Raw genomic sequence first — 27,284 nt, 5'->3', positions numbered from 1 at the left:
GTCTCCAATCATAATTAATGAACTTTTGGCACATCCTCCTCCGCAAAGCTCTACATGTTGTCCTTAGTTCATCGAGGGGATATATGTATATATATATAAATGTTTTCCTTGGCACACCATAAATCTTTCGTTTGGCAAATCTCTGTTGGGCTTTTCCGTTCTGCCTCCACTCTTTCCTCCGGGCTTCGGTATTTCGTTGCTCTTTTATTTGTTTTAATGGTCGGCAGTAACAATTAGTCACATTAAAGGATTTACTGGGATATATTTAAGCTTTAAGTAGTTGTAATGGTAAAACTTGTTACTTTTGCTCAGATGTTTGAAAGAGATATGAATTTTATTAACTATTGTGATGTGTTTGAAAAAAAAGGGGAAATGATGCTTGGTATCTTTTTTGCTACAGTTGTATTTTTAGAGAAAAATAAATATATTACATTATGCCAAAAAGGTTGCACTCAATAGATTTTATATTTTTGAAACAGAACGACGAATATATCACGCTTAGTTCAAATTAAATTTCTGAATAGAATGCACTTCAAATAATTACTTTGCATAGACTTTCTGCAATTCATTGACTATCTAGTTATCTCTGTCCGGGAAAGTGTAAAATCCCTTATCATTAACAGCACACAGCACATTCTTGGATAGCTACAATGGATATCGCATTTCACCCGGAAAAGTTTGAAAAGTAAATAATTTTTCACTCGGCAAATGCCACCTTCCATCAGTAGCTGTAGCTGCTCATTTATCAATGTTGTATATGTGAGGTTTAGTCAGTTAGTCATTCTCAAGCCTAATTTAAATAATTTTAAAATGATGACAAAAGCTTTCTAGCAAATTCAAGTAATTATGCGCACACATGGCAGCCAGAGAGAAGAGTTAGAAAAGGAGTCGACCGGCATTAACACTTTCACAGCAAATAATGTAAAGATAAATGAAAGCATCATTAGTCATTGGGCCAACCCCATGAAAAGAACTAATCATATGTGCGAGTCCTACAGAAGGGTTGGGATTATCAGCGATTAAATCCCACAGATACCCAAGTATTATTCATATGTAAATTCTTTGTGGCACGATGTGTCAGGTTTCTACACTTTGCAACTAAGTACTTTTAGTCTTTCTATAGGAAATTATTTATTGGTCTTCATTAACATTGATTTGCTGAATGCTTTTGATAATGGTGTAGCCAATTTAAAAATTGAGGGTGGGAAGTGTGCTGAGGATACTTGATTTTGTAAAATCCAGCTTAAATTTACCGTACCTCACAGTCCTTCCTCATTAATCCTTATCCTTTTGCTATCCTTATCCATTTCTTTTATAGCCCGAAAATGTATAATACACCAAACATAACCCACTTGCCGCTGGAAGTTCTTGGCCTAATATTTAAAAAGCTGCCTGGCTTAGAAGAGCAATATGGCTTGTATTGCGCAAAATTATTCTAGGCAGCACCTTTCTTTATTTATAATTAATATTTTTTAAATTCAAAACTATTTTGTTTATTCACACAGATGCAAAATGATAGCTTTATTAATTTAAAATTTGATTGTAAATCAACAAGCATCATATTCCCGTCATTAAAGTTGTTATATTTATGTAGTAAGACGTGGAAAAACCTATAGATTTTTTCTGATTAAATATTCGGCGGTATCTTCCTCTTGTTCGAACTCATTGAGTGATTCCACTTCTGTTTTAATGTTTTTTATATCATCGCCACCGGCACATTGTTCCTCAGTGACTTCTGAATCCGAGAGGAGACTAGGATCCTCGTTCTTAGTTATAATCGGTTGATCAATGTTCTTGTCGCACTCTTGCATAGTTTCCAAGTTGTCCAGATTTTCCAATATTTTGCAATTTTTTGGGTTACCGATGCAAAAACAATTGAAAATTTGTTGCAGGCCCTTCACACGCTCATCGATAAGCGGTTGCTTCCACATATACAACTTAGGCATAGTGAAGAGCAACACCAGAGCTGAATAACAATTAAATAATGTATTAAATATAATAGAAATATTCAAAGACCTAATACTTGCCCAATCGGAAGAGAGTGGAGATATAGAAGAAATGTCCCACAAGACTTATTGCAGCCATTATGGCCAACCATTTGATCGTTTCGAACGGCGACTCCATGAGAGCTATTGATCTTAGATTGATACAAAATCCATTGATCTTGGTCGAAATAAATTGAGAAAGCTGCTGAGACTGCTCCGGTGTAATGCTAATATCCACGTCCAAGTACTTCTGGAAGGGATTTCCCCGAATCTGTGTCCTATTCAGGCACTGCAGGCACCGCACATAGATGCGGTATCCCAACGAAATCCACAAGACTATCTGGCCGGAAACACTCAACACACTGATCGCCGACTTGTGGGTGAAATCGTAGATCAAAGCCTGAAGGATTACGAATGTCAGGAGCGACCTGCGCCAATTGTGCCAAAGGATCAATTGCTTAAACTCCTTGCGAATGCAGACTCTGGCATTATCCTGGTTCACCTCCGACACCCGAGCTGAGGTTGGAAATAAGTTCGAAACTGTGGCCATATTTTCTGAATAAGTTTTTTGATTTAATTTTTCGAGATTAGGACAAGGCAATGGAATGTTGAGTTCAGCTCAGTCGGGTTGTTAATGACTGATTTACTTGACTGAGTTTTATGTAGGGTTTTGTTAACAAAATCAAAGGTGACTTGGTTGTAGTATGTTTCTTGTAATTCAGCTTTTAAATGTAGTGTTTAGTGTGTAATGGTTGATAAAGTTACTTGTTGTATTTCTTTATTTATTTGTTCTAACATAAATGTCTTATTTATATGGAAAAAGTCTTCAAACTCTCAAATGTCATGAGCATGTGTTGCCAGGTGGTAGCACCACCTGCTTATGACTGGTGAAGGGTGAATAGAACCCACAAAATTTCACTGAAATAAGCATAATAAATGGGACACACTTAGAGTTGGGTTGGTGGTTGAGTTGGTAGAGTTACTCTTCGGTTTGCCTCACACACAAAATGCGGTTTCCCTTATGTGTTATCACCATTTTTGCATATCATTTATTTTAAATTATGTACTTATTGTCTTTAAGATTATTGTTAGGCATTTCCTGTCAAGATTTCTTAAATTTTTCGTTGATTTCAGCTGGTTTATATTGTTTCAAAAAAGTTTCCTATGCTTATTCTCTTAAAATTAGCCTTACAATATATTTTTTAATGTATTTTTTATTTGGCAGCCTACAAATTCTGGCCTGTTTCCACATTTTCAAGGATTTTTAATACAATCTGAATGATTTTCAATACCACTTTCTCACAGCTTGTTGCCCGTTTGATCCGAACCGTCAATGGGTTCTTTGTCGTTGGGTTTCAGGCAAATAATTTTGGCACAAGGTGTGACCAATGCCTATTGAGAGTTTTGTCAATGGCACTCAGCCTTCTGTCCACACTAACTCAATCGTTTCTCGATTGATTTGTCAAAGGCATTACGCTAATATTTTGAGCAAATACTGACAAAACGGCACTTGCTCATTGGCGTCAAAATGACATCGAGTGGTTTCACTTTTCCACCCTCAAGATACCGCTAAAATAAAATTATAAATGAGGGTGGGTGAAGAGGATATGGCAATGGGAATGACTTTGGGATTTGTATTTTTAGAACTTGAAAATAAATGAATTAAATGAAATATTATTAATCTATCGAATTTACCCTAACTTGTACCAGTTTATCCTATTGAAGAAAAGAGGAAATCATATTTTAAACATTACAATAACTTCTTGTAATAATTTGATTTTATATTATAAGTATCTTTCAACCCATTGGTATCTACAAATTCAACCTAAAGCAACTAAGTTCTCGCATTTCATTTTAAAAAGTCTTCCATACAGGAAATTAATATGCAAAAAGTGATATCTTTGTATTTGCTTTAATTAAACTAAATTCCCCCAAAATGGGGGAAACGCATCAGGACATCAGGCACACAAATGCATTCTCTTACAGGATATTAGAATGTTTGACAAGTTGTCAATGCATCATCAAGAGGCAAAAGGACAAGCAGAAAATTGCACAAGAAAATAACGTAACATTCATTTCGAATGTAAATTAAAACAAATACACATAAAATTACTTAAAATGGCAATGAGTTCATTTTGTTCCTGTCAAATATTCAAAGACATTGCAGGGAATGCAAATATATAGGAAATATTTTCAGTTATGACCATATCACATGGGATTCGATATAGAAATTGTGGAAAATAATAAAGGTTTTATTTTATATTTGTATATTTTAAATGAGTATTAAGTTGGGCTTTAAAACAAATATTCCGGATGAAATTATGAAGTAAATAAAATAGTTTCTCCAGTATACAATTTCTAATAAACTTTTAAAAACTGTTTAAAATATAGTTTACTTTCAAGATGCCTCAAAAGCTGTAGCAAATCTTTGACAAATTGTATAATTTATTTAAATACTTCAATGTCATACAAGCATAAGATGTAAATGTCCACAAATGAAAATCTCAGCAAAATATTCTTCTTTCAGGCTGATAAAGTTGTCATATGAGTTTGACCGTCTCACTACTTATTCCCTTTCGACTTCTTTATGGGGCATCGACGACGAATGTCAGGAATTTCTTGTATTAAAATCGAAATTGCCATGGGGCTGGACTGGAATCAACCCCAGAAATGGACAATTGTATCTCTCGGTGAAGGATACATAAGTGGGTAGAGGGGTTTGGAGTTGAATGGATATTCCAGCCGTCGAATCCTGTCTGAATTCGGGCCCTGTCCTTACAGCTGTCAACATGTTTAATTGAAACTGACACTCAGTGTCATTTTATGGACATTGCCATGCGTTACCGTTACCTTAACTTGGCCTGTAATTCGACTTGGTTCAGTCCCCGTCCCCTGGTCTTGATTATTTTGGGGGGTAAACATTCCAAAGGAGAATCTCCATCCTGTATTTCCTTCTTGTGTGGTATATTAGTTAAATTTATATCCTTCGAGAAATTTCCACATATGATTGTGGTTTTCTTTTCGACTGACTGTCTTTTTTACTGGATTGTGTTTAAGAAATCCTGTATAGGTTTATATTTCTCACATTGTTAATCCAAACTCTACTTTCCCACCTTCATCACTGGATAACTTTTGCCCCTGACTAACACTTGAAGGATAATCCCCTCGAAAGCCTGAGGAAACTGTAATTATTATTGCTAAGCTCAGTCGCCTTTTCCTCATCCAAAATAATATAAAGGAAGTAAGAATCGAGCCCTCATTTAATTGCAGACTAGCAAATACTCAAGAAATTTTTATGCAGGCAATTCTTACTTTTTTTTTTTGCTCGCTTTTCGTTTTGGGGGGGAAAATGGAAAAGCGACTCTTGCGACTCTTTTGTTTTCGTCACGGACGAGTGGCGAAAAGCAATCACGACGGCCCAGGAAAAGCAAAAATATCTTTCGCCACATTTCCTTATTTATATTTATTTTTTCTTCTTTTTTTCCCGGTTGTGTTTTGTTTGCGCATTTTTCCTGGACGTCTTTTGTGTTATTGGTGAAATTAGAATTTCTCATTAAAATAAGTGTTGGCCGAGGAAGCCGCTTGACTTGAGACATTCAAGCGTCTCCCAGGGCAAGGTGCTCGTCCATGGCAATGGACTTAAGTCGGAAAATTCCACATCATTTTCCCCCCATTTTTGTTTATGCATGGTCACTCATTAGTTGAACTTGGCATCTGAGTGACGCCGTCTGACATTTATATATATATATCTTGTATATATCTTTATTTGTTCGACTTTAGGAGAGTCTGAGGCAAGTCCTACTCTTACTTTTCTTTTCCCATTTCAAGACTTAATGGCTTTTCTATCCAATTGTCTGATTTTCTTGTGAGTAATTAAAATGGCAACTCTTTTTCATTTAATATTTTATTTTCCAGAACCTCATCTTATTAATCTTCAAACGTGGGTCTATTAGAGGTCTAATAGGCTTAAGAAACTGTAACACTTGGCGGTTATTTAAGGGTTACTGATTAAAATATGTCCTCTGTGAGGGAAAATCAAGTCACGGTCTGTTTAACAGATTTATATCCTTTAATGGATTTATGTTTTTATCAGTTTGCTTTTTGGTTTTTAATGTGAGATGTTTAAGGGTTAAAAATACAAAAGGATTTATGTAAAAACTTAGTATGGAGAGAGAGAAATTCTAAAAATATGTCCACATTAATAGCGATCTTAATATAATGTATAAAATGTTGAACATATTCTTATATAAAATTTAAAAATTCGAAAAAATATCGCAAGTAAATACACAAATCTATATATATTTTTATTGATTCATTCTACATATTTTACAAAGTTATAATATCGATCCATATCCAGTATTGATATGCTGATATTTTTTGTCATCCCAATTTTTAATGTTTAATCTATACAAATTGTAATAATTAGGTCTTACGAATTACATTTTATTTTCCACTTAAAGAACTCAATTAAATTTCTGAAAGAGGAGGTAAAATTGTAGACAAAACGTTTTGAATTTGATAATTTCATTAGTTTCTGTTTTACAGATTATTGTATAGTTTCCTTTCATGACATCAAATAGGGCTTGACTTTGCTATGGAAAACTATATCTGTGGATTCTGCCTTTGTTTAGTTAGCACAACTTTTCGATTGTCCAACTCAAGGGCCACCCTGACCACACACAACACCCAACACACACACCACACACTGGCAACGGCAACACACACCACATGCTGCATCCGCAGATGTTTGATAGGAGAGGCACAACAATGTTGCTACTTCGGAGTTTGAAGTGCGGGCCAAAGTTTGAGCTTTGAACTTTTGGCTTGTTACATTCAAGTGGCTGCCATGTATAAATGTTTGGTTTTCAGTGCCGCAAAAAGTTTATGCAAAACACAAAAACAGAAAACTTTACATTTACTCTGAATATGTGTTGCCGGTTTCAGTTTATAGGTTTCTGTTTTTCAGTTATTGTGGTTACTGTGTGTGCTGCTGACAAGTTTTCCCCCTTATAGATAAAGTACAATTTCTTTAAGCAATTTTTGTTTTAATTAATTCTGTATTACTCTTTTTTCTCTTGTTTTTTTTTTTATATTTGCTACATTTACGTGCCTGGAATTCCTTGCCCTTTAGCTTCTGTTGAATGTCTTTAGCAAAACAAATTTCGACCCCCAGCGGACTGCATTTAATTTTTCCCTTTCCCTTTATTTGGTTTCTGCTTCATTTCTTTGTTTGCTGTGCAGTGTAATTAGCCACCACCTTCGGACCAGGAAAAGGACAGAACAGGACCATCTGCAGATGCTTCTTCTATTTTTAGACCCTTCAATAAAAAGGGTATTATAATTTTAGTTAGAAGCATGTAACGATGTAACGGAGTCATTTCCGACCCTATAAATCATATATATTCTTAATCAGCTTGAACAGGCGAGTCGATCTGGGCATGTTTTGCGAAAAATAAATTTTTGAAATTTTTTTTCACAATTTTATAAGGGGTTACATCGTTAAAATTTCAAAAAATTAACAAAATATTTGAATTTTTGTAAATTTTTAATTGGGTATGCAGATTTATGACCCTTATAAAAACTAACATAGGACAGCTTTCCGATTTAAAATTAATGCATTTTTGGCTTAGTTATGAGTTTTTTAAACTTTGATTTTATTAAAAAAACTGTCTTGTAAAATATTGATATATATATCGATTAAAAGAATTCAAATATTTATAGCTTAGTTATATTGATTTCCGATTCTTTCCTATAATTAAATTTCCAACTGCAAGCGTATATAAACTTTGGCTCCCCGAAGTTAGTTTCCATTTTGGGTTTCATGTATTTTTTGTTGCATTTTTTCTTTGGCATAAAAAGTTTAAGTTGACATTTTCCAGCAACAGTTTGTAATTTTCTTACCCCTTTTTTTCAGCCAGCATATTACGCAGTTTTTTTCGTTACTCCATTTCCTTACTAATTTCTTGCTTTGTGCATTTTACTTGCAGACTGTCTAATTACATTAGCAAAACGTTGGCCAAATCCTACAGTTTTGCATTTGCAGTTGACATTCTTTTGGGTGAGGTAAGTGGCATTTAAGAGATATTTCTTTAATTTCTTTAAGTTTTTTTTGTGGGCTTAAAATACCTATAATATAATATCAAGAAATTCCTAGTATCTACTTAGATTAAGTTGAAAATCTCAGACACTTGAGACAATTTAAATCGATTGCCTTTTTTATGGTAACTTTATTACAGCCACACATGTTCGTTGTAACTCGAAACCGATTATTGTAACACGTGATTCAATTTCGTTGATCAATTTTAATTGATTGCTTCAATTGGTTTTTCTCTGTCAAAAAAAAAAGGGCTTTCCCTCCTTTCACCATACAGATTTTTATGTACAAAAGCCACTTTATATGCAGTTTGTTATTCCTGTATTGCCTTTTTTCACTGTACTCCTTTTTATTTGCGCCGATTTTTATGCGTTTTTAATGTGTGCGAAGCAGCTACTCCTTTTCCTCGCCTGTATTTCGATTCGTAAATGTATTTTCCAAAGGGATTTTTATGTGTTTTTAGTTTATGGCAAAAAGGGCTCCGTCTTTGCCCTTATACGGATCGTTAAGTTTTCCGATTTAATGCGAGTCTTTTCGGGGGGTATGAGAAGGACCTTAAAGTATGACACACTAATTAGCATATGCAGCTTATCGGGAAATGCTCTCAAACCTCGAGATTGGCCAAAGCCCAAAAGGGGCACCATCCATTAGCCATTAGACCGAGGGACAATATTGACATAATCGACTTTCAGCTGTGACGCCGCCCCGGCGACACAATTTAACCACAAATGAGGCTTGGCCGTAGGGCAATGTCACCATTGCCGATTACTTCAAAGTCACCCACTCTCCTCGAAGAGAAATCTTCAAACCCCAGGAGCCACAGCTCAACTCAAACAACCACAATTTGGAGGCGGTGGTTTGCATTTGTTTCCAAAATCTCCCATAGGGAAGGGAGCCTGGTTTACTTAAGTTGAAACAATGAGAAATGTGAATTGACCGGAGAATGCGGTGAGGTAAACCACATTTGGTCATCATGTGGAGCCAGGAGTTTGGGAGGGAAACACGATGACAGGCTTTAAAATTTCACTTATTTAGAGAAATAATAAACTATAAAATTAAGGATTACTTCAGTGTCTTTACAAATTTCAAGATAATGTGAAGGAAAATATTAGCTTTTGAAAACTCAGGGATTTTTAAGTGGAAATGCTTAGCTTATTGAGGAAAATTAGACCTTCTCATTCATATTTTTAACGAACAATATTTTAAAATAAATAAATTTAAGCGCTTTAGGCTTTTATACCCAAAGGTTCAAGATCCTTAAACCATTATAGTTTATTGCCAATAAACCATATCTGAAATATAACCCAGAAATGTAAGTGCAACTCCCCTCGCAAACCCAGTTTCTAATCCTTTTCTTGCCTTAAAAAATTAGTAACCCGAAACACACTCACACTCTTCACTTCAATTATAATTAAGAATCCTGGCCTCAGGCCACTAAAAATATTAAACATTGACGAGAGGAACGCCGTAAATTATGCTACGCCATAAACTTATGCGTGATGTACAGATGCTGGACATTAAAAATGTTTGTAAATGAAAACTGCGATGGCCTCTGTCTGTCAGCGGCAATAAAACATTTCTGCATAATGTCTAAGGGTTTCTGGACCTGGATTTTATATCGTTTTAATGAGCAACAAAGGACACCGTGAAGATCTGTGCATTTAGATAGATAGAAATATGACAGCTGATACTAACCAAAAGGGGAAAGACCACGCACCGAGAATACTCATCATAATTAAAGCCAAGGGGTTTGTTTCGCGCAATAAAAGCCTCGAAGGATTCATATGGATAATTAAGTTATGGCGGGTGCCAAAAAAGATGAAGGGTTACAAATCCAATAAAACAATCGTAAAAACCCTGGACGAGCACTCAAAATATTTCTAAGGCGCATATTTTAATTTTGAGATGGATTTGAAAGGGGTTTTCTTTTTTTAGAGTGACTAGGGTTGGTCATAAAAAAGCAGATGCAGTTGAATTTGCTTATTAAGTTTACTTTTTAATTTAGTAATTTTATAGTTTTTTAACTGATCCATATATATATATATTTCTTTAATTATTTTCAATACGTTTTAACTACGACTTGACTTAAATCTTATACCATGTAGATTGTACAGATTTTAACCTTTCGAACTGCATACTTTCCTGGTATAAAACCTACACCCATCTCAAATTTAGCTACCGAGTTCAATAATCTTGGAACCCCTTTTATCCCTGCCTGCTCTTCGATATGCCAGAATCATATCAGTTGGCAGATAGAACCAACTTTTATGCGCTTGTTAACAAAAGCGTGAAATTCAATGCCCGGCACGAGATGGAGAGTATAAAAAAAATATATATATATAAATGAAAGAACAATTTACGACACTGCGAATTAAACTTGATTTTTATTTAAATAAATTGCATTTTATATGCTTTTCACCCCCCTCCATTCTCGTCCTTGGTTGCCACGATAATAAGCAGGCAACGCTCGTAATTTGCACCGGAATTCAATGGGTGGATAATGGTGATATGAGAGAGTGTGTGTATATTTTCACAAGGATATAAGGGGCAGACTGAGAGACGACTGCTTTATGCATTTTTATTTATTACAGGAGCAGGAAATGTTTGTTGATTTTCCGCTGCTCGGTTTGGTTCGGCACAATAAAAATCATCGCCAGCCAGAATTTATTTTCTAGACGAACGCGCCGAGCTCCGTTTGAATCACATAAAAATGAGCTGGCAGAAAATATACCCAAATTGTACAGAGGCTTTCCTTCCTTATTTTTTGTGTTATTTATATCATTAAAAACGGAAAAAGTACGTCGCAAAAGAACGCAACAAATTTGAATAGCAGCAAGTGAAACGAATTGATGAGGTCCCAGGGCTTTACGTGAGTGTAATGAAAGTTTGAATAATACTTCTGGAATAAAGTAAGGAAAAATATTCCATAATAGAAGAAACGCTTGTGAAAAGTACATACCTTCTGTAGTAATTAATTATCAATTTTAAGGGAATTTATTACAGTGGTTTGAAATGATCAAAGTTGCGCGCAAGTAAGAAATTTGAGTCATTTAAAAATTAGAGATTGTACATAGATTGTACATATCATCTTTAGTAAAAATAACCCGAAAATTTTACCTCAGAATCCAATTTTATTTCTGACTATCCTTTTTCAATGTTTATAAGATTATTTATTGTTTTTTTTTCTGCAATTATTAAATTTCCACCATGGGTAACATCCAATTCGTAATGCTCATCTTACAAAGAATCGCCTAAATTGATTTTCTTGATTTTACAAAGATAAGGCTCAATGGTGTGCAGGGTAACTACAAAGTTTAGTTCCAACTTAACCTGTTTCTCGCCCAGAGGTTCAAAGTAATAATTCCGCAGGAGATGAGCCAGAAGCATTTTGATCATTACCATCGCATAGCGTTGACCAATACAGCTTCGGGCACCCTTCATAAAGGGTATAAATGTGGAGGCATCGATCTTTGGCTCTGCTCCACTGGCCCAGCGATCTGGATTGAAGAGTTTTGGATTGGGGAAGAATTCTTTGCATCGTCCTATGTAGAATAGTGCGAGGATAATAACGCTATCCTTGGGTATGAAAAATTCATCTGAAATAGTTTGAAAACACAGAAATAAAATTAGAGAGATATAAGTATAAACCTTAAGACTAATAATTCGCATTTGTGACTATTTCGACTGACTAATTCTCTTAAGTTCAAGTTCGAGTCAATTCGATTTAGGGAAGTTCAATGTAATATAAATAAATACTTACCTATCTGAAAGTCGGCAGTGGCTTTCCTGGACACGATTGGAGCCGTGGGATACATCCGCAAGGACTCCTTCACACATGCCTCGACGAACTCCAGTTTTCCCAATTGATCTATGGAGATGGGTTCGGTTGTGTCCCGACCACACACCGACCATACTTCTTCCCTACATCTTGTCTGATGCTCCGGATGGAGTGTCAAACTGTACATGCAGAACTTAAGGGCGGTGACTGTGAGATCGTAGCCAGCATATATAATGGTATCCACCTCCTCGCGAATATCCTTGAGAGTCAATTTCTGTCCATCGGGATCCTTTGCCTGGAGGAGAGTATCCAGACAGCAAAGGGATTCCTTTCCTACGTCCAAATCTGCATTCTTCGTGCCATTGGAATTCCGATTCTCTGCATCCTGTTCAATCTTATCCCTTCTCTTTTGGATAATGCCCTCCGAAAAGCCATGGAGGATTTTTAGTAACTCCTGCTGGCGCCTAAAGTGTCTCGTCTGCCGGAAAATGAATTTAATGTGGTAGAAGGGATTCTTCAGACGTAAATGAATGATGTCCACCAATCTATGATGGAAAAGAAGATATCAAATGAATTGGAAAGATATGTATACAAAGATGTTAACTAACTCCCTGGAAGCAGTTAGGTAGTTCGATATCTCATCCGATTGCGCACCCATTGAAACCCCTAAGGCAGTCTCACACAAGGTGTCCAAGCTGAAGCGACTGGTAATTTTGAGGAAATCCAACGGCTCTCCGGTCTTGGAGTATTCCTCAAGGTTGTCTACAAGACTCCTCGACTGCTTCTCGAAGACAGCCACAAACTGCTTAATCATGGCATAGTTGAAACCGGACACGACGATCTTCCTGCGATGCATCCACTTTTCGTCATTACTGAGTAAGACTCCATCGTTGAGCCAATCCGTCAAGACATGGTAGTCCTCAGGCTTGTGCATCAGCTGATGGGCACTGCTTAAGGCTTGAATATCCTTCGGGTTACCGTTCAGAAGATAGAGTTTCGGGCCAATCCAAATTTTCCCACGATGATCGGTCAGGTGGCTGCTGACCATCTTGTAGATGCGAGAAAACGGAATCGGCCTCACCAAGTTGGCCAGGATGTGAAGGTGGCCAATAAGGGGAAACGACGGCGGACTCGGCCAGTTGTGGGTGAGCCGGTTCAACCTGGCCTGTTTTTCCAAGACATAAAATAGGATCAAGGAAATACCGATCACTAGGAGACTAACGGCGATCCAGTACATTGCGTCGATTGCAATTGCCAACAACTGTTTGCCGGCGATGTAGCACCAAGCGTTTTAAGTCTCGTATAGTCAGAGATCAGAAGCTATGAATACAAATGTGGGTCACTGACCCGTTGGCCATAAAAGTGTGATATATAACACCTAATTTGTCTAGGAATAATATTCATATTAGTGGAACTTGGAACTGGAAAATTAGAATACGTTCTGCAGCAATAATAAAAATGTTTAGTGTGGCATATTAATATTTAAGTATTAAGACTATAATAGTATATTCAATGACTAGACTTTGTTAACCTTGCAATCTAGTTTATAGCTTTAAAAGAATTGACTAAGCTGAGGAAAGCTGTACATTGGATTTAATATTTCCCCTTCACATAGATATATTGATCCTATTCCAGCCTTTAAGTTACAGGCAGCTCATTAAATACTTTTTAGAGCTACATTGACACGCCTTGTGATGCTTATTGCGAATTTTGGTAGTTCAATATTTTCTATACTTTTATTTTAATTTCAGATTATATATATATTTAACTACTAAAATTATTAACAATAGATAATGTCGCACTCATTTAGCGTCAATTTTCTTGACTTTACATAAAAACGGCTTTATGGTGTGCAGTGTGATCAAAAAGTGAAGCTTCAACCTCTCTTGCTTGTCGTCCAAAGGCTCAAAGTAATAGTTTCGCAAAAGATGAGACAGGACCAACTTGATCATTACCATCGCATAGCGTTGACCAATACAGCTTCGGGCGCCCTTCATAAAGGGTATAAATGTGGAGGCATCGATCTTTGGCTCTGCTCCACTGGCCCAGCGCTCTGGATTAAATACCAATGGATTCGGAAAGAAGTCCTTGCAACGTCCCATGTAGAACGGTGAGAAGATCACGTCGCTGCCTTTGGGTATAAAGAATTCATCTGAAAAATGTTTACAAGAAGCGATGTTTATAGTTCAAGATCCAATTTAGATAAGCTCAAGAATACTTACTTATCTGACAGTCTTCCATGGCCTTTCTGGCAGTAACTGGACCCGAGGGATAGAGCCTCATCGTTTCCTTTATACATGCCTCGAGGAAGTCCAGTTTTCCCAACTGATCTATGGAGATGGGTTCGGTTGTGTCCTGACCGCACACCGACCATACTTCTTCCCTACATCTTGTCTGATGCTCCGGATGGAGTGTCAAGTTGTACATGCAGAACTTAAGGGTAGTGGCTGTGAGATCATAGCCACCGAATATAAGGGTATCCACCTCCTCGCGAATATCCTTGACTGTCAATGGTTTGCCATCGGGATCCTTTGCCTGAAGTAGAGTATCCAGACAGCAAAGAGTTGGTTTTCCTTCGTCCAACTCTGCATTCTTCGTGCTGTTGGTATTCCGATTCTCTGCATCCTGTTTAATCGCATCCAATCTCTTTTGAATAATTCCCTCCGAAAAGCCATGAAGGGTTCTAAGTAACTCCTTCTGGCGCATGAAATGATTCGTCCGACGGAAAATAAACTGAATGCGATAGAGTGGATTCTTAAGCCGCTTATCTATGATCACTAGGATTCTATAGTTGTATTTAGAGAAAATCAATTTAAAAAAATTAAAAGGAAAAACAAATTAAACTCACTCTTGAACCGCAGTGAGGTAGTCCGATTTCTCAAGGGATTGCGCACCCACTGAAACCCCTAAGGCGGTCTCACAAATGGCGTCCAAGGTGAAGCGACTGATTAATTTGAGGAAATCCACCTTCTCTCCGGTCTTGGAGTATTTCTCAAGCCTGTCTATAAGAATCCTTGACTGCTTCTCGAAGACAACCACAAACTGCTTGATCATGGCATAGTTGAAGGCAGGCATTATGATTTTCCTGCGATGCATCCACTTTTCGGCATTACTGGTGAAGAGTCCCTCGTGGAGATAATCCTCAAAAACGGCGTAATCATTGGTCTTCTGCAGAAGCTGCTTGGCATTGCTCAAAGCTTGAATATCCTTGGGATTACAGTCCAGGATATAGAGTTTTGGGCCTATCCAAATCTTTCCCCGATGATCCTTCAAATGGTTTGTGACCAGGTCTGTGGCGTTACGGAACTGATTTGGCCCCACCATCTTGGCCAGGATGTGAAGATGGCCAATAACGGGATATGAAGGTGGACTTGGCCAATTGTGGGTGAGCTTATTGAGTTTGGACTGCTTCTCGAAGATACGCAGCAGGTATAGGATACCGGCAAGGAGACCGAGGTAGAACCAGAACATTGCGTCTAGTACTTTAAATATGAACTGCCTTTCGTTGATGTCGCATCAAGCGTTTTAAGCTGAACAGAGTCTAAAATCAGACTATGACTACAGGTCTGGGTCATCGGCACTGTCAACGGGGTTCAAAAAAGTTAAACATATATCACACTTGAAGAAATATTATTCCTTTGCGGGATATTGATGTTTATGAATGTATATTTTGGCCCATTTTCTGTTACTCAAATGTATTTGTAATGCTATGTTTATAAGGTTTATAAAATTCACCTTGAATTATTTATTTAAAGCGAAGGAAGTATAGTCTTTAAACACTTATTTTTTAATTAGTTTTACAGAGGTAATCAATCCTGAGAGTTGTGGAACATTTTATTTTAACATGGGATCACAGGGATAAATCTATTTAATTTGATTCACTATTATTTTACATCACAATATATATTATATTATTTCCCGATATATATTTATATTTAAGAACAATTGAATTTGTTCTTTATTTCTCCAAGTGCAATAACTAAACGATCTCTCACTGCGTTTTGCATTATTGTGCAATGCAATATTAAGAGCAACAGTCGCCGCGACAGCGTTTTTAAGACTGTGAATACTTATTTATAAGAAATCCGTATATCCAAATATATATATTATATAAGCATATTCAAATCGATGGGGTTTTTGAATTTGAAGTGACTCTTTTTGCCCGCCCAAAGGCGGTATAAGTTAAGTACTTGAGATCAGGCAGCGAAGATGTAAACAAAACATTAAGAATGGGTTTTTTTTCTTTATACAAAACGAATGTGGAATACTCTTGTCTGACTGAAATTCGTCTTAGGAATAATTATATTAATTACCTTATAAATAGTATTTCCAAAGTTTATACTCTCCATTAATGACAAATCTGCAAATATTATCTTTAAGTTTTGTTTTCAACCCCAAGGTTTAGAATTTCACACAGAAAAACAAACCAAAGATACACTTGATTTTCATTAATGCCTTAAGCCTGCCTGCCACTTTTTCTTAATTTTATTTGCCAAATTATAATTCCAATTGTGTTTCGCCCGATTGCATACCAATTTCATAAAGCTCGTAAAAATGAACGGATGGATGAGTTGAGACGACACCACCCAGATCGTTTAGTGTATACGTGTGGGGAAATTGTGATATAAGTTCATTTCTAGGATCATAGATTAACCATTTACCTTGGAAAGTAATTCTAAAAATAACTTGTAAGGTTAGAAATAACAAAATTAAGGAAGAAATCTTTCTTATACGGTTGAAAAATGTTTTATTAATGAGAAATATATTGCTTATAAAGTAATGCAGCTTGGATACAACAAGTATTCCGTATTAACAAAAAAATGTAAATAAAATAAATGTATCTTGAGATATTTAATTGTTCATAAATATTTAAAAACTCGTCTCAACTAAGCTCTCATTATTTAAAATTTTTATAGCGAAACTATATTTAGAACTGAACACTTAAAGTTTCCTTAAATATGAATACAAACCCTAATGATTATTAAGTAATTCTAGTCAAAAAAATATAAATATTCAAGTAGTTAAAAACAAATAAACTACGCAAATATATTGCTTCGATGGACTTCCCACAACAATAATCAAACAGTTCATCACATTTATAGATAATATAATTTCAGCATTTACGAATAGAACAAACATTCTTTATGGGAACTCTATTTCGATTGTCATTTAATACACTCTTCTGGAGTCTGTGCTGTTGTTGGCTTTCCTCTCGACCAACTGTCATTCAATTCATTCGGTTTTTTATTTCAAATAGTGCAAACAGACCAGCACAAAAAAAAAAAAATTCCCCGCCTCGTGTTTACACTAATTAACACGAAATAAAAGTTAACAGCCGAAACAAAATAAAAAAAATGGGGAAAACAATAAGAGAGCAAGCAGAATTGTAATTGCAACGGATGGGACTGGGTTGAAAATAATATTTGCTGGTCAACATTTCAAACAAAAATAATTAATCCTTTACTTTTTGAACTCGTAATACGTATGCATTTCCGTCACTGCAAAATTTGTATTAAAGCAACTGGACAAGTGACATAAATATGAGTTTAATTAAAATTGTTTTAGTCAGTTCAGGTTTCACATATAATGCAGAAAATGGCAGTGAGTTTAATGCACTTCAATTGAAGTGCCTGGAAATACGTTAATTAAGTGCAGATCTGTGTGATTTATACTAATTAGAGGATATTGACGTTAACTTGGCCATATAATCAGCATACATTATGGTCTAAAGTGGCAGGGAAAATGGATTAAAAATAGATTAAATAAAGCAAAAGTATATTTCTGTTTTCAATCAATATTATCTTAACTATTCTGTTACTATACCTATACAATGCAAATTCAATACCTTGGCCTAATCGCGAATACCATTCAATGCCACTAATCACAACTAGCTGGACAAAGTAATGACAATGGCCCTTTGAAGTTGCAGGCGAAGCCGAACAATTGCTTTCGCGTAAATTCCTTTATCTAATGGATGCCAATAAACAGCCGATGTACACTCACTCTCACACACACACATCCTGGCCAGTCTTATGCGGTTTATACATACATATAATACGGTTATGCACCTGACAGGACCAAGAACATTGTCTCAAATGCTAAAATTAAAAGTGATGAGCGGTTAAGGATGGAGTGTGTAGGATATGTTTCGGTGAAAGGTTAGTTTCTTGAGGTGGGAAATAAGGTAGTTTCAACTAATTTGAATTTATGCAGGAAAGTGTACACTATTTCCTAAGATACTTTAAATTATACTACAAATATATTGGTACTTATCTTTTATTAGAAATTTAAGATGGAGTTATTATGTCTTGATAAATATTTAAAATATCAAAACAAGATTCAGTCTTAAGCTTAGAGGACTCTTTTGTTATCATTCCTTTGGGCTAGAGTATTTATCCTTCGGATCCTGGATACTACAATTGTCCCCCCCTCATTATTGTTGTTTGTGGGCATTGGTGTTCTGTAATTAAACTGCATATTATCAGCCACAAGAGACGCACACACAACTGCACACTCAACCACTCTGAGCCCACACTCCCCTATCACTCCCCATCCCCTGCCCCTAGATGTACCACATAATTATGCAGACATTTCCAAGTCCTGGACGAGGTCAAGGAAGGGGCAAGCCTGACCGCCCAGCTGTCACTTTGTGTTCGGCTTTTGTGTAAAATTTAATTTGGCTACATTTAATTATTGTTTATGTGGTATGGCTTGTCCCTCTGTCGCTGCCATCGAATGTTGTCATCTTATAAACAATGATAATTTGCCAAATGCAAGCCGATTGGCTAATAGATATCTCTGGTAGTATCTCTTCTCACACATCTCATGGCTAAGGCGAGAAATGGTCAAAGGGCAAGCCAAAGCGATATCAAAGGCTTTAAATACACCAAAGAAAAAGAAGATTAAATATAAATAAATAAATTATATTAAACTAGTTGTAATAAACAAAAATTCGGTGTATCAAACGTTTACGAATGCTACAAACTTACATTCACATTTAATGTTTTCTAATTTAAACACCACGTTTTGAAAGTAAAATAGTTACTATAATGCTTATGTATAAACAGTATTAATGGTTTTTTTGCATTAACCTATTATATTTAAATTGCCACAATGAATAACGTTTACTATCTTTTTTTCGCATTGTGTTTAGTATTATATTTTGCAAATTATTGGCAGTGCATTTTACCCGCTCACTAATCGCATGTGTTGTGTCAACATTAATCGCATCAAATTTAATTTCACAATTAAATGCAAAGACGCGACGCGTTTAGCATAAATTAAGCAGCCTGTAAATGGAAGCCGCGGGCGGTTGTCCTGCTCCTGCTCCTGCGGTCTGGCTTTATTTTCCTTAGGTGTTTAAGGTGGCTTTAAACCCAAAGCCACCCTAAAGGCTGAAAAAATAGAACTGTAAACACCACCAAAGCCTTGGCGGCTGCTTCCGTTTCCGTTTCCCCTAAAAGGGTGTGAGTGTACATTTCGAATTTCGCGCGTATTTATTGCTTCAACTTAATTTAATTGACAACCCAATCTAAGGATTCATTAAGCTTGGGGACTTAAATGTCTTTAATTAGTCAGAGCAAAATCAATTACATTCCATTTGCTACCTTATACTCATTTAAGAAATGAAAGGTTTACTTGTAAAGTCTATTGATAAGTTTAGAAAGTACTATATCAATTGAGGCTTTTATGTCTAAATAGTTAATAATTGCTTTAAAATCAAATTTATTGTTACCAACAAACGATTCTTAATTGAAGGAACCTATAAAATATGGCCAGTCATTGATCATTGTATGTCTTAAATGGATGTCAAGTCAGATATACACTTCACACAATAAACTAGATCAATAAAGATATTCCTATTTATAATTTCTTTGTGATGAGCTTGTTTATGAACCAGTTTTAACAATCTTCTAATTTATCTTTAGACTTGTTCCCAATCATCTTAGTTTTCTTTCTTGATATTAACTCTACCTTTGCGTAAATTGTAACTACAGCGAAGGTCATCAACTTTGAAACATAATTAAGAACATTAGCTTTAACAACTTAAAATTTTCTGCATTTTCCAGTTTCGCTTACAATTTTGAGTGATATCTCAATGCAGCAAGTGAAACCAGTTTCGCTGCCAAAAGTAAGCAATCAAGTTTTGAGCTCCTCTTAATACAAATTTGAATCTCAAAAAATTTATCGGGATCAAAAATGATGTGGCAACATGACGCCTTTGGTTACTGCAAAACCTTAATCTTAACCAGTCTCAACTGATGGCCCCCTAAGCATTTGGCGGCATTAATAAAGTAAAAATAATAATTTTAAATTACTTTTTTAAGCCTCATGCTTGGCTGCCCCGGCCGTCTTTTTTCTCTTATTTTATTTTTAAATTTTTTCACATGGCGTTTTTGTTGGGCTTTTCGCTGCTTAACCTTCGAGGCGCAAAATGTTTTTTTTTTATAAACTACAAGTACTCGTCTTTTAAGATACTCTTCTTGGTACTTAATTGTATAGTTATATATTAGGTAATATATACAAAATGCTCATATATTATTTTAGTTTAAATAAATCTTATTATATATTCAATATATATTTCAATGGCCTCAAAATCTTGATTAGTGAACTAAACATTTTGTTATAATTATTACTATACAATATTTTTATATTGAATGAATAATACGTCTTCGATTTTTGATTAAAACCACCAAATTCTTTATTCATTTTTTTTATTTAAACTGAATTTTTGTAAGGGTATTTTAGGCATCACCTATCGTTGCTTAATTATTTCTTGGTGTTGTTTTTTTTTTGGACAGGGCGTTGTTGCAAGTGAAGGACAGCTCGACAACAACTACGGCCACTGCAATTTGAAGGCAAGCAAAACAAATGAATTCTGGGAGATGAAGTCAGAGCGGGTTGAGAGTTTCTTTTTTTTGCTTGCAGCTGTTCTGAATGTAGTTTTTATTTCATGAAAATGCACCTGAAATAAATAAGAGTACTTCAATTATGTATGCTAAAAATATTCATAAAAGGAGCTTTAATTATAATTACCTAAAGAATATGACAAATACTCTCAATATGATGTTTAAATGGTAATGATTTGTTTTATAGCAAAACGTTGATTAAATTCAGCAAGATTCCTAGACATACTTAAATAAATAAACTGTGCTTTATAAGAAAGGATGTTTGTAATATTTAAAATATAGAAATAATTAAAGGTAGTTTATTTGTGATATTTTTTGTTATATTCAAAAACAAGCTCATAAATGATAATAATATTTTGGCTTTAAATCTTTATATTAATTAATATAACTCCAATTATGCTTTGATTTAAATATATTTGGACACAAATATAATCTTCAAACATGCTTCGTATTATTTATATTCCTATTTGTTATTATTTTCAAAAATATTTGCTTAATATTTGTGATCAGTGACTGTCTTTTTCTTGCCGCCATTAGAATTGTCTTGTCTTGGTCAGCCTCAAGATACAAGTTAACAGTGGCAATTGCCTCGACTTCTCGATTGTTGCACTTCACTTGACTGCAATTTGGCCAAGTAAAGTTCGAGAAACAGTTGTCGCTGTTCTTGTTGTTACCTTTAATTTGAGTACGTTTCTGTGTTGTTTTTATCTCGATTCGATTTCTTATTTTTATTTTTAGCTGTTTTTGGTGATTGTTGGCCACGGCTAAGTCACGTTCCGATTGCGCATTTAACGCGTTCGACCGTCCGGTTAAGTAAGTTAAGTTTCTTGGCCAAAAAGTCTCTCTTGATTTGTTGGCTCCTTGTTTTTATTTTTTTTTTCTTTTGCGTTTTTGGACATTGCAACATTTGGCTGCCTGTCAGCTGGCAGGGTCAGTCGGGTTTTTTCTACCCTGAGGCTCGTCAGCACAATCATAAATCTGTCGGCGGGCACCCGATGACCTTTCTACCTGCCTCGATAAGCGGTCAATTTGCAGCTGTCCTGGGGATCCATAAATCTGAAAATTAGGAAAATCACTTAAATATTTACAGTGCCTTCAAGTTGGCCTACGTGACGAGGCACGTGACCGAATAATCTGAACCAAAAGCGATGATTTCGGTTCAGTTTGTGGTCATTGTAAGGTTAGGGTTCAAACGGAAATGCTAGTTTTCTACCAAAATAATTAAGTATTCTGAAGTGCACTTAGAACTCTTGAGGGTTCTGTAGAAAATTAAATATTGGAACCGTTGGATGAATATTTGACAGTATCCTTAAACATATGTGAACGCAGGTGCTGCTATTTGTACTTTTCAAAGGAATTTTGATAGGTTTTTACACATTTTTTATATATATAAGAGGTTTATTTTGAAATTTAATGTAATTTTATAGAAATCCTGGAAAACCATTTAAACATTACAGTTTTTACGTTGTATTATATTAACGAAAACTGAACTATTGTTTGACTGGGGAAAGTTCCTTAAAGGATTTTTTTGAAATATTTATTTATACTATAAAGAAATTTACTTCAATTTCTTTAAAGTCTATTAAAATGGTTATCTAAAATAATTTCTTTGGATAAAAACTATACTTTGGACTATACAAATTTTGTTTATAAATTTATAAAGATTATTAAGAAGGTAATTAGATTAGAGAGATAGATTTATAGTCAAGTTTAATTGGATAAAAGTACATATCTGATTGATTATTTGAGTAGTTTTCTGTACGTTTTCTTACGTTAACAATTTTTAATGGGCTTGTGAATTGTATTATAATAATAGTATTATAAAAATATATATATTGTTTAGTCGTGCAAGATTTAATATTAATAAACTTGAGTAAAATACTAATATGACTTCATATTTAAAGCTAGTTATTTATATACATTTTATTAGGCACGATACGGATAAATATCAAAATAATTTCTCTCTCTTTTGGGATCGTATCTTCTAGATAAACCTTTACCCATTGGGAATCCCTTCAATAACCCCTCTATAATTCCTATAATCCCTGATACTATTACATATTAAGTAACTTCGAATTTGTTGCCACATTACACAAAACTACAAACGTGGAACCCAATTCCCTATCGTGGGTCATTAGCCTGTTCGGGTAATCGAACTTGTTGAGTAAGTCGTCCAGCTTAAGTCGGTATATGAATGTACATATATATCATATATATAGTATGTACAACTTGTATTTATGCCTACACACGATCGATGGTGGTGTGTAAGTGACTTTGCTTTAATCAAACTTAGTTTTTTTCAATGCGACTGATGGACAGCTGTGGTTGCGACTACTGGCCGCAGACAATTAGCACCGGCCAACACGGCACAGTGCTAGCAAAAAGTACATACTCACTGAATACACTCTCTGGGTCTCTCTGAGTAAACCTAATCGAGAAAGAGAGTTGTATTCCTCTCCGCTCTGGGTTTATGTATCTCTCTCTCTCTCTCCGATCAGCTGATCGCTTTGGACCTAGCTTTAGTGGTGTGTCTTGGAAGCACTTTAGTTCACTGGCATTGCAGGTTTCGGCCGTATCGCACGTACAAACCACAACCGTCGCAAGCTCACCTCATCGCGTGTGTGTTACCTGTATTTGTACCTGTACCTGTTTTTATTTTGGATTTACAGTTACTAACGAGTTATGTGCGCTTGAATGCCAAATTTAATTGCCGCTTTTTGCATGCTCGCCAGCAGTAATTTGAAAACGTTTTCGAAGAGTTAGTAGTATATGAAAAAAACGAAAAGCGTCGACTTTCGTTTTTCCCCTCTCCCCAACAACTTTCATTTTCCCTGTGCTTGGCTCGTCGTGTTGCCATTGAAAACAGTGTCAAAACCAAGGTGCTAAAAGAAGTTAATACCTCACATATATAATCGGATCAAAAAAAAAGAAGAAAAAAGTAAAATTCAAAAGAGAAAAAATAGTATAAAAAACAAAAAATTGTGCAACAATCGCGCGTGTGTGAATTGTTAGTGTTTTGTTTTTGTTTCAACGAATCTTCATGACCATCATGAACACCGCCTGGCGCTGTCGCCTCATGATCTTCGGCATCGTCTCCCTGCTGCTGGTGGGTGACCTCTTTGGCTACGGCGGCGGGATCAAGTCCAACCACCCCGATCACCACGCCGTCCGCTCCGGGGGCGGTGCGGTGGCGGCTGGAACTCCAACGGGTCCGGCGGCTGCAGCGGCCAGCAAGTTCCAGACGAAGAATGCTGAAATCGAGATAGCCGAAGGTGAGTTTCGCAAAAAACATTTTATTTTCTTTTTCATACATGTATATTTTTCATTGACAAAAAATTAACTTGGTTAACTCGACTGGCCATATTTTTAAGAGGTTTTTATTTAGTTCGTGTTTTGGCAATTATCCAAATCATACAAATTATGAAACGCGTTACGTTTTTTATTATTTCGGAATTTTAAAAAGTTGTTTCGTAGAGCTTGACGTTTATTATAGCCTTATATCAAATTAAAATACGGTTGAACCACTTTTTCAAATTAGGGTAAATCGGTGTTTCGATATTATTATTTTTCTTAGATCAATATATAAAATAAACCTGAATATTATTTTAAACTGGATCCGTTACATCTAACATATTTTAAATTAAACGTTATACTTAATTCCCACAAATATCTGCAATTTAGTTCAATTTGTATGTGGTCATTACGGGAAAAAATTATATATGACTTATTTTAAAGTATATTTCTCACAATTTCAATTTATTTTAATTATTTAAAACTGCTCCTATATCTTGCAGATCTATCAGTAAAAATTAAATTCCAACAAATAACTTCAATTACTGGCCACAAATTTGAACATAAATATTTTTCTGTAATTATTAAACGTTCGTGGCAGTTAACAAATTTAATAATCGGGTTCAATCACTCGTTAGCGAGCCTCAAAATATTTTTTGCTTAAATTAGTATTTAATTTTTGTTGTGTTATACCAATTTACTTGTGTATTTTGGCCGTATCAAGGTTAATTTCGATTTATAAATGGAGGCTTACGTACAAACAAATATGTAGGCACGTGTAAGGTTTATTTTGGGGCTTAAATATTTAATTGTGATTTTTTTTTGTTGGTAGGTGAAAACCGGAACTGAGCCGAGGGAGACTTAAAAGTGTTATTGTTTATTGCACACGTGTAGAAAATACATTAGAGGTGTCAGAGGTTTATAATTAATCAAAATATGATGTATTTGGATAAATAGGTTTCTTTTATGTGAAGTACTTACATTTATGGAGCTTTTCAAAGCACTTTCAATTAGTCATTTATCTTTTTTTTACTCCCAACAAAGTCTGAGTCCCATAATTTCTCATTAGGAGCTGTGTATAATTCTACAACTTTTCCTAAAGAGTTTTTTTAAAGTACAAGTACTAGGAAATGTTAAACAATTTAAGTACCTAAACATTATCTGTAGCTGTACGTTGTCTGGCATATTAAACAGATACTTCATTTGGCAAAAGTTTCCATCAACTACAGGTAGAGTCATTAATGTTTTATGATCCGACTTTTTTGTGTTTTTTGTTGAGTGTCTATGGAGAAAAGTGACTTCATTATTCGAGTACATGAATAGTAACGTTTTTTGAGTAGTGATATCAATCTATGGAAAGTTTATCAAGTAAATAATTTTATATTCAAAAGTAAACTTTAGTAAAGTCAAAGTAAATACTGTTCTATAATTTTTCAAATGTATATAACTGAAATAATTTATACTGGCCTTCTTGCAATTCATCAAAACTACGCAAAAACTTCAAAATATGCACAAGAGTTGTTGAATTATTTAAATTATTATTCAACACAGTCGAAGTTCATGTCCAAACCGATTGTTCAAGAGCTTCCAAATGTTATTCGAATTCACTTCTTCGGCGCCACTTTCTCGCTGATTTGCATACACAATAAATCGAACCCTATATCGAATGACATAACCTATTGGAGCATTGCACAACAGATGTCGGAAATAAAATCCAACACATGTGTGTAGAGGAAATAAAACTAAAATAAGTAAAATCGAAACGAAAGTCGAGATTAATTAATTGATTTACAATTTATTTCTACTAATAAAAATTTAAAAACTTTTGGAAACTACTAACTATTACAACACGAAAATGCAGTTGTATGTATCGATTCTCTATGAAATATTAAATTTTTAACAAGAACTAAACAATTTCTCTTTTTTGCATGAAATAAATATAAATATGTTCAATATTTAATACTTATAAATGAGATATATTAAAATAAATCTTTAAAAATCACAAAATCGAAATGAAATATATTTAAAACCCATCTTAAAATGTCAACTCAAGTCATTGTTTTGTAAATAAGTTCAAAGTCCTTCATTCGTCTGTTCATTAAGATGACTAACACCATTCGCAAGTCACTGGATTTCTGGTATTTCTTTTGTGTTACTCGAGGTGAAAGTGGAAAAATGCCAAGCAAATAAACTTGACGTAATAAAACTCCGAAGAAACACAACAAGTTTTTTTGCTTTGCATGTTGGCAGACAAGAGGTCTCTTTGCAACTTTCCCAGAGGTTCGCCGGTTCATTAAGGGTTTTTCCAAATACAAATACAGTCTCTTAAAATTCCAGTTTCGTAAGCGGGGTCTAGACTAGATTAAAGAGACTTTGCTAGTCACTCTCTAGAGTTAACAAAGTTCATTATTCTAACCTGATTACTCAAACAGGAAGTGATGGAAACTCGACTTGATTTGTGACATTTAATTTATCGAACTAAGCCCAGACACCCGAAGATTGGATGGGGTTTGGAAAATATTCAGACCGACACCGACACCATAACCGGTTCCGGTTCCAGACGTAATCGTTACCATCCGAAGAAGTTGTCTAGGCCAGAAACAAGTTCAACGGAAATCGAGAGTGAACTTTTGGTTCACAAAACGAAATAAATATTTAAATATTCACGTCGAGAGCTCTTGTAAACCGCCGCTCGGTTTCCATTATAGCACGTGCCCTTTCCCAACTTGCCGGTTGAAAATTATCTGAATTGACAATTTCAGTTTCTTCTTTCCATGAGACTTCCTCTCTAGGCCAAAACAGAAGCTATACAAAAAGAATACAACAACCTTTAGTTGATACAAGGCAGTGCGGATTTTGCAATTCAATTTGTATTTATTTCCATTCAATTACGTGCACTCGGAAAGCAAATTGATTCACCTGAAGTCAACTTAATTGACTTGATATATACATATATCTAGGTGCAAGAAATCGAATTATTTAACAGTCTGCAAAAATTCAAGTTCAATAGTTTAAGTATGTTAAAGAATTCAATTTTACAAGACATCGCATTAAGAATTACAGAACCTGTGAGTTGTAATGAAAAAAGAACTTATTTTCTCCTTGATAACTTTTAATGTTTTAAAATTCTTTCCTTTTATTAATTATCTAATTACTTGATATAAAATCAGCAATCAAACATCTAATGATCAAGCGGTACAATGAATTAATTTCCTAAAAAAAAAAAC

The 27,284-nt window shown here is 35.1% G+C and overlaps 4 protein-coding genes across 5 annotated transcripts in view; 1 reads left to right on the top strand and 3 right to left on the bottom strand.

Annotated features, from left to right (window-relative positions):
• geko (olfaction protein geko) overlaps positions 1 to 27,284 on the top strand; it is a 36,326-nt gene that overhangs the window by 5,109 nt on the left and 3,933 nt on the right. Inside the window, exon 2 of one of the 2 annotated variants that reach the window (XM_086834433.1) lies at positions 7,973 to 8,048. Coding sequence is in view for 1 of the 2 variants with exons in the window: in XM_020946293.2 (XP_020801952.2) it covers positions 23,807 to 24,038 (232 nt within the window). In the remaining variant the exon portion in view is untranslated. Of the gene's footprint in view, positions 1 to 7,972; positions 8,049 to 23,306; positions 24,039 to 27,284 lie in introns of those variants that run through there. The other variant, XM_020946293.2, reaches the window with a different exon arrangement.
• On the bottom strand, positions 1,488 to 2,659 carry LOC110178976 (reticulon-1-A). Its single transcript, XM_020946287.2, has 2 exons — positions 2,028 to 2,659; positions 1,488 to 1,966 (listed from the first exon to the last, which is right to left on the bottom strand). Exons 1-2 carry the CDS (start codon positions 2,533 to 2,535, stop codon positions 1,611 to 1,613), a joined length of 864 nt encoding a protein of 287 aa, XP_020801946.2. The 5' UTR covers positions 2,536 to 2,659; the 3' UTR covers positions 1,488 to 1,610.
• LOC110178873 (Cytochrome P450 312a1) lies at positions 11,227 to 13,141 on the bottom strand. Its single transcript, XM_020946147.2, has 3 exons — positions 12,466 to 13,141; positions 11,840 to 12,402; positions 11,227 to 11,675 (listed from the first exon to the last, which is right to left on the bottom strand). The coding sequence occupies exons 1-3, from the start codon at positions 13,092 to 13,094 to the stop codon at positions 11,317 to 11,319; spliced, it is 1,551 nt and encodes a 516-aa protein (XP_020801806.2). The 5' UTR covers positions 13,095 to 13,141; the 3' UTR covers positions 11,227 to 11,316.
• Positions 13,566 to 15,904, bottom strand: Cyp312a1 (Cytochrome P450 312a1). Its single transcript, XM_086834094.1, has 3 exons — positions 14,706 to 15,904; positions 14,080 to 14,642; positions 13,566 to 14,009 (listed from the first exon to the last, which is right to left on the bottom strand). The coding sequence occupies exons 1-3, from the start codon at positions 15,326 to 15,328 to the stop codon at positions 13,660 to 13,662; spliced, it is 1,536 nt and encodes a 511-aa protein (XP_086690220.1). The 5' UTR covers positions 15,329 to 15,904; the 3' UTR covers positions 13,566 to 13,659.

The sequence above is a fragment of the Drosophila serrata genome, unplaced genomic scaffold (genome assembly GCF_035046125.1).
Source record: "Drosophila serrata isolate PLE 108 unplaced genomic scaffold, ASM3504612v1 contig_2, whole genome shotgun sequence".
Taxonomy (NCBI): domain Eukaryota; kingdom Metazoa; phylum Arthropoda; class Insecta; order Diptera; family Drosophilidae; genus Drosophila; species Drosophila serrata.
This window is presented reverse-complemented; position numbering and strand designations above follow the sequence as displayed.